The 9,970-nt window shown below is 56.8% G+C and overlaps 1 protein-coding gene across 4 annotated transcripts; it reads right to left on the reverse strand.

Moving 5' to 3' along the window:
- Window positions 1–758: 758 nt before the first annotated feature.
- On the reverse strand, window positions 759–6,355 carry ZNF574 (zinc finger protein 574). 4 transcript variants are annotated; one of them, XM_019804558.2, is made up of 2 exons: window positions 6,133–6,355; window positions 759–3,736 (listed from the first exon to the last, which is right to left on the reverse strand). In XM_019804558.2, the coding sequence occupies exon 2, from the start codon at window positions 3,714–3,716 to the stop codon at window positions 1,026–1,028; it is 2,691 nt and encodes an 896-aa protein (XP_019660117.2). In that variant the 5' UTR covers window positions 3,717–3,736; window positions 6,133–6,355; the 3' UTR covers window positions 759–1,025. The 4 variants fall into 4 exon arrangements, with proteins under 4 accessions (XP_019660117.2, XP_034494743.1, XP_019660116.2 ...); XM_034638852.1 differs by lacking the exon at window positions 6,133–6,355 and adding an exon at window positions 5,973–6,124; XM_019804557.2 differs by lacking the exon at window positions 6,133–6,355 and adding an exon at window positions 4,389–5,908.
- Between the last annotated feature and the right edge of the window lie 3,615 nt (window positions 6,356–9,970).

Raw genomic sequence — 9,970 nt, forward strand, 5'->3', positions numbered from 1 at the left:
AGCGTATGGGCGATTAAACCAGATGAAGCTAGGCTTAAATTCAAGTTCTATCCTATGTGGGTTGAATGACCGTGGGCAAATCACTCCCTGCTTCCAACTTCAGACTCCTTCCCTGCAAGATGTTCTCACAGATAAGTGTGACTGTTACAAAAACGTAAGAAAGTTCTTGAGACAAACTAGACAAACACCAGCTATCCACTCCAACCACCCCTCTCCCCACGTCTGTTGGCTAAGCCAGAATTCAATTCTAAGTGGGTGTCAAGGTAGCTCTCCTTATGAGGCTGCCTACCCCCAGGATCTTCTCCAACTCTGCAATTGGGTCTGGTCCCCAGGAACCACCCTCCTCTACTGCCCTGGAGATCATGCCTTTCCCAGACCTGCATTTGCCCTCAGGGATTTGTAGTGAGAGAACAGATGGCCTTGGGGGAGATGGCTCACATCAGGCCAGAAGTGGGGGGCAGAAGTGGTGAGAAAAAATTCTGAAGATTTTTCCAAATGTTCCTACCACCAATTCAAACAACTTCAGGTTTTTCTGTGGGGCTGTGGGGACCTCTAGTGGCAAGACAGCCACACCGCTTCCCATCTAGCACCAGGGTGAAGTCCCTGCTCCCTGAGCCAGACCCTCGGACTCCAGGTCCTCTTCAGTAAATGTCTACTGGGCTCCTACTACTTGACAGGCCCTGTTCTGGATGCTGAAAAAGCCATAAAAAGTCAACTCCCAAATTCCACCCCACACAGTTGGGCCAGACAAAAACATGTAAATGTTCAGTCTTTATTGACTGTTTCATCTTGGGGCCACCAGCACTAACAGGTGGAAGGTGGGGGTGGGGTGGGGCACCTTTTATGCTTATCAACGATCCCAGAGCGACCCCCTCGGAAGAGAAAATAAATCCAGTTACAGAACTTACATGGCGGTTAGGAGAGGTGAAGGAAGGGGCACAGTATCTACAGAGACTTAAGAGGATGTTGGAGGACGTTCTTCAGCAACAGGGCCTGGTGGTGCTGAAGAGGGAAAAGGGGCAGGGTCAGCCACTGATCTGTACCCCCTCGGCCTCAGCCAGAGGATAGATCTCAATGGCCTCCACCAGGGGCAGCGCCTCCATGGCAGTCTCCATGACGGCCAGACCAACGGCAGCCTCGGCTTCTGCCAGCTGCTGCCGCACGGCTGCCTGATGCTGCTGCTGGTGGGTCTTGCGGTGCTTCCATAAGTTGGAGAAGGAGCGGTAGCTCTTGCCACAGTCAGGGCAGGAGTAAGGCCGCTCCCCCGTGTGAATGCGGCGATGCTCTGCCAAGCGCATGGAGATGGCAAAGGCCTTGCCACACACTTCGCAGGCAAAGGGCCGCTCGCCTGTGTGCAGGCGCCGGTGGTCCTTCAGGTGGGTACTCTGACGGAAGGCCTTGCCGCAGTCCGGACACGGGTACGGCCGCTCCCCCGTGTGGATGCGCCGGTGCACCTGCAGCGAGGTCTCTGTGCTGAACAGCTTCTTACACTCGCTACATTCCAGGCCCCGGCGGCGGGCAGGGGCGGCGGGGGCTGCAGGGGCCGTGCCCCCCAGGGTGGTTGGGGAGGCAACCGGCGTGCGCGTGGCCCGGGGGGCTCGTGGGGCCGGGGGCTCCTTAGCCAGGACCTCGCCCGGCCCAGCAGCTGCATGGGCCGCCTCGTGCGCCTGCAATCGAGCCGCTGAGCCCACTTTCTTGCCACAGGTGCCGCACTCGAAGCGCCGGGGGGCCTGGGCCGCAGCAGCGGCACAGCGGTGCTCCCGGAGCCGCAGCGAGGAAGGGAAGGCGGCCCCGCAGGATGGGCAGCGGTGGGGCTGGCGGCCGGCATGGGCCACGAGCTGGTGCACCTCCAGCAGCCGGCGCAGCAGGAAGGAGCGGGGGCACTCGCGACACTTGTAGGGGTACTCGCCCGTGTGATGGTAGCGGTGCATGAGCAGGCGGTAGGGGCGGTGAAAACGCACCCCACACTCCTGGCAGCGGTAGGGGAAGTGCTGGGCATGCACCAGGCGATGCTGCCGCAGGGTGGAGCTCTGCGTGAAAGCCTTACCGCAGTCCCCACACCGGTAGGGCCGCTCCCCTGTGTGAGTGAGCCGGTGGCGGGCCAGGTTGGCAGGTGAGTTGAAGGGCTTGGAGCAGTCTGGGCAGGGGAAGGGCCGTTCACCCGTGTGTGTGCGCAGGTGGTTACGCACGTGGGACTTCTTCTTAAACATCTTGCCACAGATGCCACACTTATGGCGCCGCTCCAGCCGATGCACAAAACGCTGGTGCCGGGTTAGCTGCAAGGCCTTGCCAAACTCGCGGCTACACAGGAGGCAGCGGTAGGTGCCCGAGGCAGCTGGCCCTCCCGAGCTCTCTTCAGTCACAGGAGGCTCTGGCGCCTCGGACTCTCCAGTCTCTGCCGGGGCTGGCTCAGGGAACCCAATGACAGGCTCCTCGGGGGGAACCGGTGTGGTGGGCAGGGGGACGCCCCCCGCCCCGTGTGTACGCCGATGATACAGGAACTTCGTGAGGTTGACAAAGGTCTTTCCACATGGACACGAGTGCAGAGGATTCGGGGTGTGGGCTCGCCGGTGGGCCAGGAGCAGGGCCTCTGTGCCAAAGGCCAGGCCACAGTCCACACACAGGAAGTGAGACTCACTGCTGTGGTCTCCGAGGTGCTGGTCTAGACTGGAAGGGCTGGGGAAGACGCGACTGCACAGAGGGCACTTAAAGACGCCCTCCCGGTGACTCCGCAGATGCTGCTGTAGCTGGTGAGGTGAGAGAAAGAGCTGGTCACACGCGGAGCAAAAGAGCTCCTGGGTGGCTGTCCCGCCCAGCTCTCCACTGTTGTTCCTCCGGGCCCTGCGCCCCCGGCGATCGCGCCCAATGGCTTCGCCGTTGCGCAACTCATAACTGTGGTCAGAGGATGGCAGGGGATCAGGCTGGGACACAGGAACCTCTGTGGGTGATGGAGTCAGGGTCTCCTGCTGCAAGGCAGGCTCTTCTGACTCTGGGACCGGGGCAGGGAAGTGGGTGGCCTGGTGCTCCAGGAAGTCGGCTGGAAGCTGGAAGAGCTGCGAGCACTCGGAGCACTTGTAGAGGAGCAGCTCCACCTCAGTCACCACCTCAGTGGTGGCGGTGGCGGCAGAAGGGACAGCTGCCCCTTCCCCACCCTCCTCTGCCTTGCGGTAGGAGTGCTCCACGGCCACACGGGCCTGGCCCACAGGGGGCCCCAGGACCACCGGGGACCCCAGGACCACCGGGCCCGGAGGCTTGGTGGGAGTGCCCCGGAGGTGTGTCTGCCGGTGGTTCAGCCAGAGCTCCTGGCTGGCGAAGAGAGCCTTGCAATCCACACACTCGTAGTGGATGGTACTAGAGCTCAGTGTGGGTGCCTTGGGTGGCGGCTCTGCAGGCACTGCCTCCGGGGGAGCCATCATCTTCAGGTGCAGCTCCTGGTGCTCCAGGAGCTGGCTAGGGGACATGAGCAGCTGTCCGCACTCCAGGCACTGGTACTGGCTCTCCTGCACCAGGGTCTGATAGAGGCCCGTGCCGGAAGCTGCCTCTGTGGCTACCGTGACTCCAGGGTCAGCCACGCCTACCAGCTCAAAGTGCTGCTGGGGCACATGGGAGTTCTGGTGCATGAGCACCTCCTCCAGGGACCCATATAGCTGGTTGCACTCGGAGCAGACATAGCGGTGCTCGATGTACAAGACCGTCTCCTCGGATTCCTCGGTCATGGTGGCAGCAAGGCCCTGGGCTGTGAAAAGAAAGAGGTGGGGACAAATCCCAGCTAAACTGCTGTTTCCTCGGTCCTTCTTAGGGACAATTTTTTCCCTTTAGCACTCCCCGCCCAAACCTTGTATGTATTTTACTCTCTAACTTCTTGCTTCCATTTACCAGTCCCACCCCCCTCCCAAGCAATCCTTCCTCCCCTGAACACACAAGACTACCAAGCACAGAGCCTTCCCAGCAGTCCCTTCCCAGAATCTACCCAAGTCTCACCTCTGAATCAACGCGCATCAAACTCCACCCACCAGATCCTCGTAACCTGTCCAACCCCTCACCTCCCATGCCTCTCACCAGGCCCAGAGCCACGCGCATCGCACGGGAACCTATGTCCCCTGCACTTGAGCCTTCTTCCGCTGACTTCCTCTCCTTACCAACTCAGTACCCCATTCCTGCTCCTCGGCGCCTGGGGGAGTCCTCACAGGCCCTAACTGCCGCCCTTCTCCCAGCCCCGCTCCTCCTCTGTTCCCTCCTCTAGGTTCCTGACATCTTTTTACACCAGAGGACTCAAACTGCCCCAAGGCCCCGCCACTTTCTATGCATGGTACAGCCCTTCTCCTTTACATAGGCCTGTTACACACTGTCTCTCCCTCTGGTGCCCAGATCCCTCACATCATACTCACCCAACCAGCTTGTGTCATGTTGGCCTAACCCATCACTACACCTACACTTTTCCCTCCTTGACCACTTCCCCATGATACCCAGCTCCCCCTCTTCAAAGTACTTAAACTTCTCTACAAATCAAAGCCCTCTCCCACAGCCCTAACCTCCTATCCAGAATACTCAGCCCCACTTCACAAAAGCCTAACCTCTTCTTCACACCTACATGCTGTCACCCCAACTTGTGTCTTAGGCACTCTTCACAGTAATTACTTCTTTACACTGAGACCTCACCTACAATTCTAATCCCCCCTGGGGTACCCAGATCCCCTCTTCTACCCCAACCACTACAGGGATGCCCCAGGTGCCTCTTCATATCAACCTCAGCCCCTCTTCTTTAAAAAATGACCCCGCCTAACCCATTTCAGGGATGTCCAGATGTGGTCTTCACGTCAACTTAAACCCTTCTTTACAAATCCATGTGCCTAACCCATGCCAGGGACACCCAGACCCCCTTTCACATTAAAATACCCAAGCTTTTCTTCTTTGCAAAAAGACCCTTTCCCACCCTAGACCATTCTAGGGATGCCCAGATCCCCTCTTTATATCAGCATAAACCCCTCTTCTTTGCAAAAAGACCCAACCCTGCTCTAACCCATTCCAGGGATGCTCAGACCCCCTCTTCGTAACAACTTAGTCTCTCTCCTTTGCAAAAAGATCCCAGCACATGCTCTAACCCAATCCAGGGAGATCCAGACTACCCTTCACAAAGTCTTAAACTTTCATACATACTCCCCCCATTGCCCAAATCCCTTTTAGGAACACCCAGACACTACCTTCTTATGCTGAACCCCTCCGCCCCCCAAGTTAGACAGAGGATAGCCAGGCCCCTCTTCCTCTCACCAGCTTACTACACTGGGGATACCCAGACCCCCAACTTCTTGTCAACCTAACAGCTCATTCTCATTCCAGCGATACCAGGACCTTCCTCTACTTAGCACAGGGACCTTTCCACCACCCTAACCTTCTCCAGGGATACCCAATTACCCCTCTTCACCTTGACCTAATTCCCTGTACTTTTCAAAAACATTACCTCTACCCAACCTATCCTAGGGACACCCAGACATCCTTTTCACGTAACATAACCCTTTGCACAGAGACTCCTCTCAACCCATTCCAACGGTACCCCCCCAATTCCTCTTCACATTAATGTAACCCCATTCTCAATACCCGGACCTCTGCCTCAGCTCCAAATCCTCCCTCCAGGTATATTCGTTTGCTAATATCTTTTCACACCAAGCCCCTCTCCCTGGTCTAATTCCTTCCAGACGTAACTGTGTTTATCTCTTTATATGTTAACTTAATTACCTCTCTTCTCACGCCCTAACCCCCTCCCCGGACACTCAAGCCCCCTCTAACCGACCACCCCGCTTCGGTCCTGGCCGGCCCCACCACCAGACCTTGGCCCGGATACCCCCCTGGAGCCTGGGAAACTCTCCCCGGGGCAGCTCTAACACCTCCCTTCCCACCCAGGTCCCTCCCAGCCCCCGGCCCGNAGGGGGAGGGGGGGAGCCGGGCCGGCCTGTCGCGCGCCCGCCCGCACTCACCCGCCTCCGCCGTCTCGCACGTCCCGGGCCTAGGCCCGGGCCGCCGCTCCCCTTGCGCGGCCACCCTACCGCTGCGCCCTCTCTAGCTCCCGCCGTCGCCTCTCGTCTGCTCCGCAGCCTCGCTGTCGCCCCCAATCGCCCTCAGCAACGCCCCGCCTACCTTCCTCCTCGGCCGCTCCGCGAGCGGCCGAACGCGCCCAATCAGCGTCCGTCTGCCTCCTGCCGTTTGGCCAATCGACGCTCACGTCTCTGAGACTTGGGCCAATAGTATGGAACGTCGGGATCCGCCGCAGTGCCCAACCAATCCTCCAGCGATGTCCCCTCACGGGCCGGCCCCCGGGCTGATAGTGTCCGCCCCCTTAAGCCCCCTGGAGGATGCTCCTCCTCCAGCTTCTCCTCGACTCCGCCTGACGCCTGAAGAAGGGAGGGCAGCGCGGTGACCTCAGGCGGCGGAGCGAGGCTGCGGGCGCCATCTTGGGGGCTCCGGGCAGGAGTTGGGTTGGGTTGGGGGGGGGGAATTGGAGAAATTGAGGCACACGGCACCCAGAGGGTGGGGGCGGGGGAGCTGTGGCGCAGGAACCCCCGAGGAGTGAAGGGAGAAAGTGAAGCATCTGTCAACGCTTAGCGGGGAGGGAAAACTGCAGCACCAACCACGTGGAGGGAGTAAAAAGGGAAACTGAGGCACCAGACTCCTTTTATTAGAAAGAGGAACGAAGGCAGTAAGAAAGAAGGGGAGAAAGACCGAGGGACTCTTGAGGGAGGGGAAAGGAGAAATGTCAAAGGGGAAGCAAGGAGCGCGGGGTTCTGAGGGAAGGAGGAAAACGTGAAGAAGGGAGGAAATGGAAAATGGAATAAAGAAAAAGCAAGGACAGCTTCATTGGAAGAAACGGGGAGTGTGGGGGGTAGAAGACCTGAAGGACAACTAGGGTGAGAACCTGCAGAAAGTGACCCTGTAGCAGATGGACTCTGCTCTGCTACCTTCCAAGGTGCCTTCCTCCTTAGGCTGACCCAGGGCGACTCAGAGGGTAGAGTCTCCCTTTGTCCAAGGGACCCTGCCCATTCCTATTCATCTCCTCTTCAGCGTGCTGTTATGTTTCCAGAGCTACTCTGTGAACGCAAGGACTGGGAAGCTGCAAGAGATTCACTTGTTCTAACTAGCTGTGCCCCCCCCCCCCCCCCCTTTCCAAATGAAAAAACTGGGTCCCCAGGGAGTTGGTTTTTTTCNNCCCCCCCGCTATTTCTCAAATGAATAAACTGAGTCTCAGAGGAGTTGGTTTTTTACCTTTCTGAGGCTAAAAGCTACTGAGGGGGACGTCTGGGTGGCTCAGTCGGTTAAGTGTATACCTTCAGCTCAGGTTATGATCCCAGGGTACTGGAATCGAGTCGCTTGTCGGGCTCCTTGCTCAGCGGGAAGCCCATTTCTCCTCCCTCTGCCTGCTGTTCCCCCTGCTTGTGCTCTCTCTCCCTGTCAAAAAAACAAAAACAAAAACCCTTGGGGCGCCTGGGTGGCACAGCGGTTAAGCGTCTGCCTTCAGCTCAGGGCGTGATCCCAGCGTTCTGGGATCGAGCCCCACATCAGGCTCCTCTGCTGTGAGCCTGCTTCTTCCTCTCCCACTCCCCCTGCTTGTGTTCCCTCTCTCGCTGGCTGTCTCTATCTCTATCGAATAAATAAATAAAATCTTTAAAAAAAAAAAAACCCAAAACAAAAAAACACAACTACTGAGGGACCCCAAATACAGAGCAGGACAGGTCTGACTCTTTGGTCATCACCTTTGCTGTGTCCTTCAAATGGTTTCTAACTGGGTGTCCTAACTTTCCACTAAATTAAAATCCCTAACACCAATCCTGACCTGGCCACTTCCTAGCTATTGTCTTGGACAATTCAACTCCCCTGTGCCTCAGTTTCCTCATCTGTGAAATGAGGATAATAGCCCCTGTGTCATGGTTGTGAGGCACAGAGTAAATGCTATGTAAGAATTATTTTTATTAGGACTTCAAGGAACTCAGTAATAATAGCTAATATGTCCTGAGTGTGTTATGATGTGCTAAGTATTGTGCTTACTGCTTTCTACGCCTTATCAGTTTAATCATTGCAACAACCCTAGGAGGGAAGAGTTACTGTTCTCACTTTACAAAGAGACTGGGGCCCAGAGAAGTTAAGTAGCTTGCCTATCTTTAGGAGGAGACAGAGTCAGGGTTCCAACCCAGGAGTTGACTCAAGGGTCTGTGCTCTTGGCCCCCAGGCTCTACTGCCTGGCAGGTGGATGTCCTGTCCCTCATGGCATGTTGAGTGGATGAATGCAAGAAGTAGAGAAAAGAACTTGGTGGGAATGCGTGAGCTCTAAAGCTGGTAATATGGATTTGCCATCAGCGTGAAATCAACTGGGGCAGGGAGCCAGAGAACCTGGAAGCTAGACTTTGATAGGCTCCGTGCACTCGGGCAGGTTCTTACTTCTGCTGAAGCCCCCTTTTGCACCTGAAAACGCAAGGGTCCAGCTTGGCGTGTCAGGCCCTTTTCTGCTCAGACCTTCTGCTTGGACTTCCCAGTTTATCCGGGTCAACTAGCTAGGTTCCTTCTTTTCTGATGATACAGGAGTAAGCTGAGACCAGATCAGTCTTTGTGGAGGTAGTGGCATGGGACTAGATTCCTGGGGTAGGTTTATTTTAGAGAGGATAGGCATTCTTTGCTGGGGTCCCTGCATAAGCAAAGGCCTAGAGGCTGGCGAGAGTCTAGGCTTTCAGCCTTAGTGGGAGCTGAGAGTGGGTGTTGGGGGACCATAGGTGTTGCCCATGTAGAGTGAGGAGGTGTGTGCAAAGTTGGTGGTCCTTCAGGGTCCATTGTATGTGTCAGGTGTATGTTAGGCATGCTCCATGTGGGATGAGGGCTTTCTATGCCAGGCTGGTGTAAGGGTTGCCATGTGCTCTGTGTGTGTGTGTGTGTGTGTGTGTGTGTGTGAAAGGCATATGGTCACGTGTGCTGGGGGGCTGCACGTGAGTGTGTCACTGTCTCCTCCCCATCACGAGCATTGGGGGTGGTGGTGAGTCACGGGCTCAGCCTTCAGCGCCAACTGTCATGTTCCTTCCCCCCAAATTTCACCCCCCACCCAGCCATGCACCACCCACCCCCACTCCAAGATCTGTGTCACTGCTTCTGTCTTCCATCCCCCTGTCCTGCTCAGTTCCCTCTGAGAAGCTGCAGTGGGCTCCCTGGGAGGGAGTCTCCCACTTCCAGTGGCTCTGCCCTCTAGCTCCCTGCCCTTCCCACCACTGCCTCTGCTCAGGTGGTGGCCTGAGAAGGAGGGCCTCTTCACACCACCCGTTCATGTCTGTGGGGCCCAAGGATTTCTCTATGCATTATAGACAATTGCCATACTCCGCATCCACCCCTTCCCCTCCGTGGGGGCTATTTCTACTTCTGGGGGCTTCTCCCTTATTTCCAGGGGCTGGCTGCTCCTGCCTTAGGGGACCTCTTGTGTCCACACATCCTTGTTTTCATGGGTTCCTGGTATCTGTTTCCCCCCCATCCCCATTTCTGTGATCTTTTCCCACTTTGCTTGGCCCACCTCCCTGTCTCTGTGATATGCATCCTTATTCCCATTTCTGTGGCCTTCTCCCGTCCCCATGGACCACTCCCCATGTCTGAGGAGTGCTTTCTGTTCCCATGGGCCTCTCTCCATCTTCTTGGGGGGCTCTCTGTGTCCACCAGCTGTCCTCGTCCCTGAGGTCCTTTGCTGTCTCTGGTCTGCTCCCATGTTTCCATGGACTTTTCTCTCTTTTCTCTGGGCTTTTCCCTGTCCTTGTCCTTGTGGGGTTTGTGGACCTTGGCCCACCTCTGTGAGTTTTGATGGCCATCTTGCTATTCCTCTGCATTTTTCTTCATCTCTGTAGCCCTCTATCCCCCAGCTCCATGGCCTTCTCCTCAGGTCTCCCTGCCTCTCATCTCCGTGGGCTCCTGGGCAGGGCGGTGGCATGGTGGTGGAGGGGGTGGCCAGGCGGGG

Source organism: Ailuropoda melanoleuca, chromosome 12, assembly GCF_002007445.2.
Source record: "Ailuropoda melanoleuca isolate Jingjing chromosome 12, ASM200744v2, whole genome shotgun sequence".
NCBI lineage: Eukaryota > Metazoa > Chordata > Mammalia > Carnivora > Ursidae > Ailuropoda > Ailuropoda melanoleuca.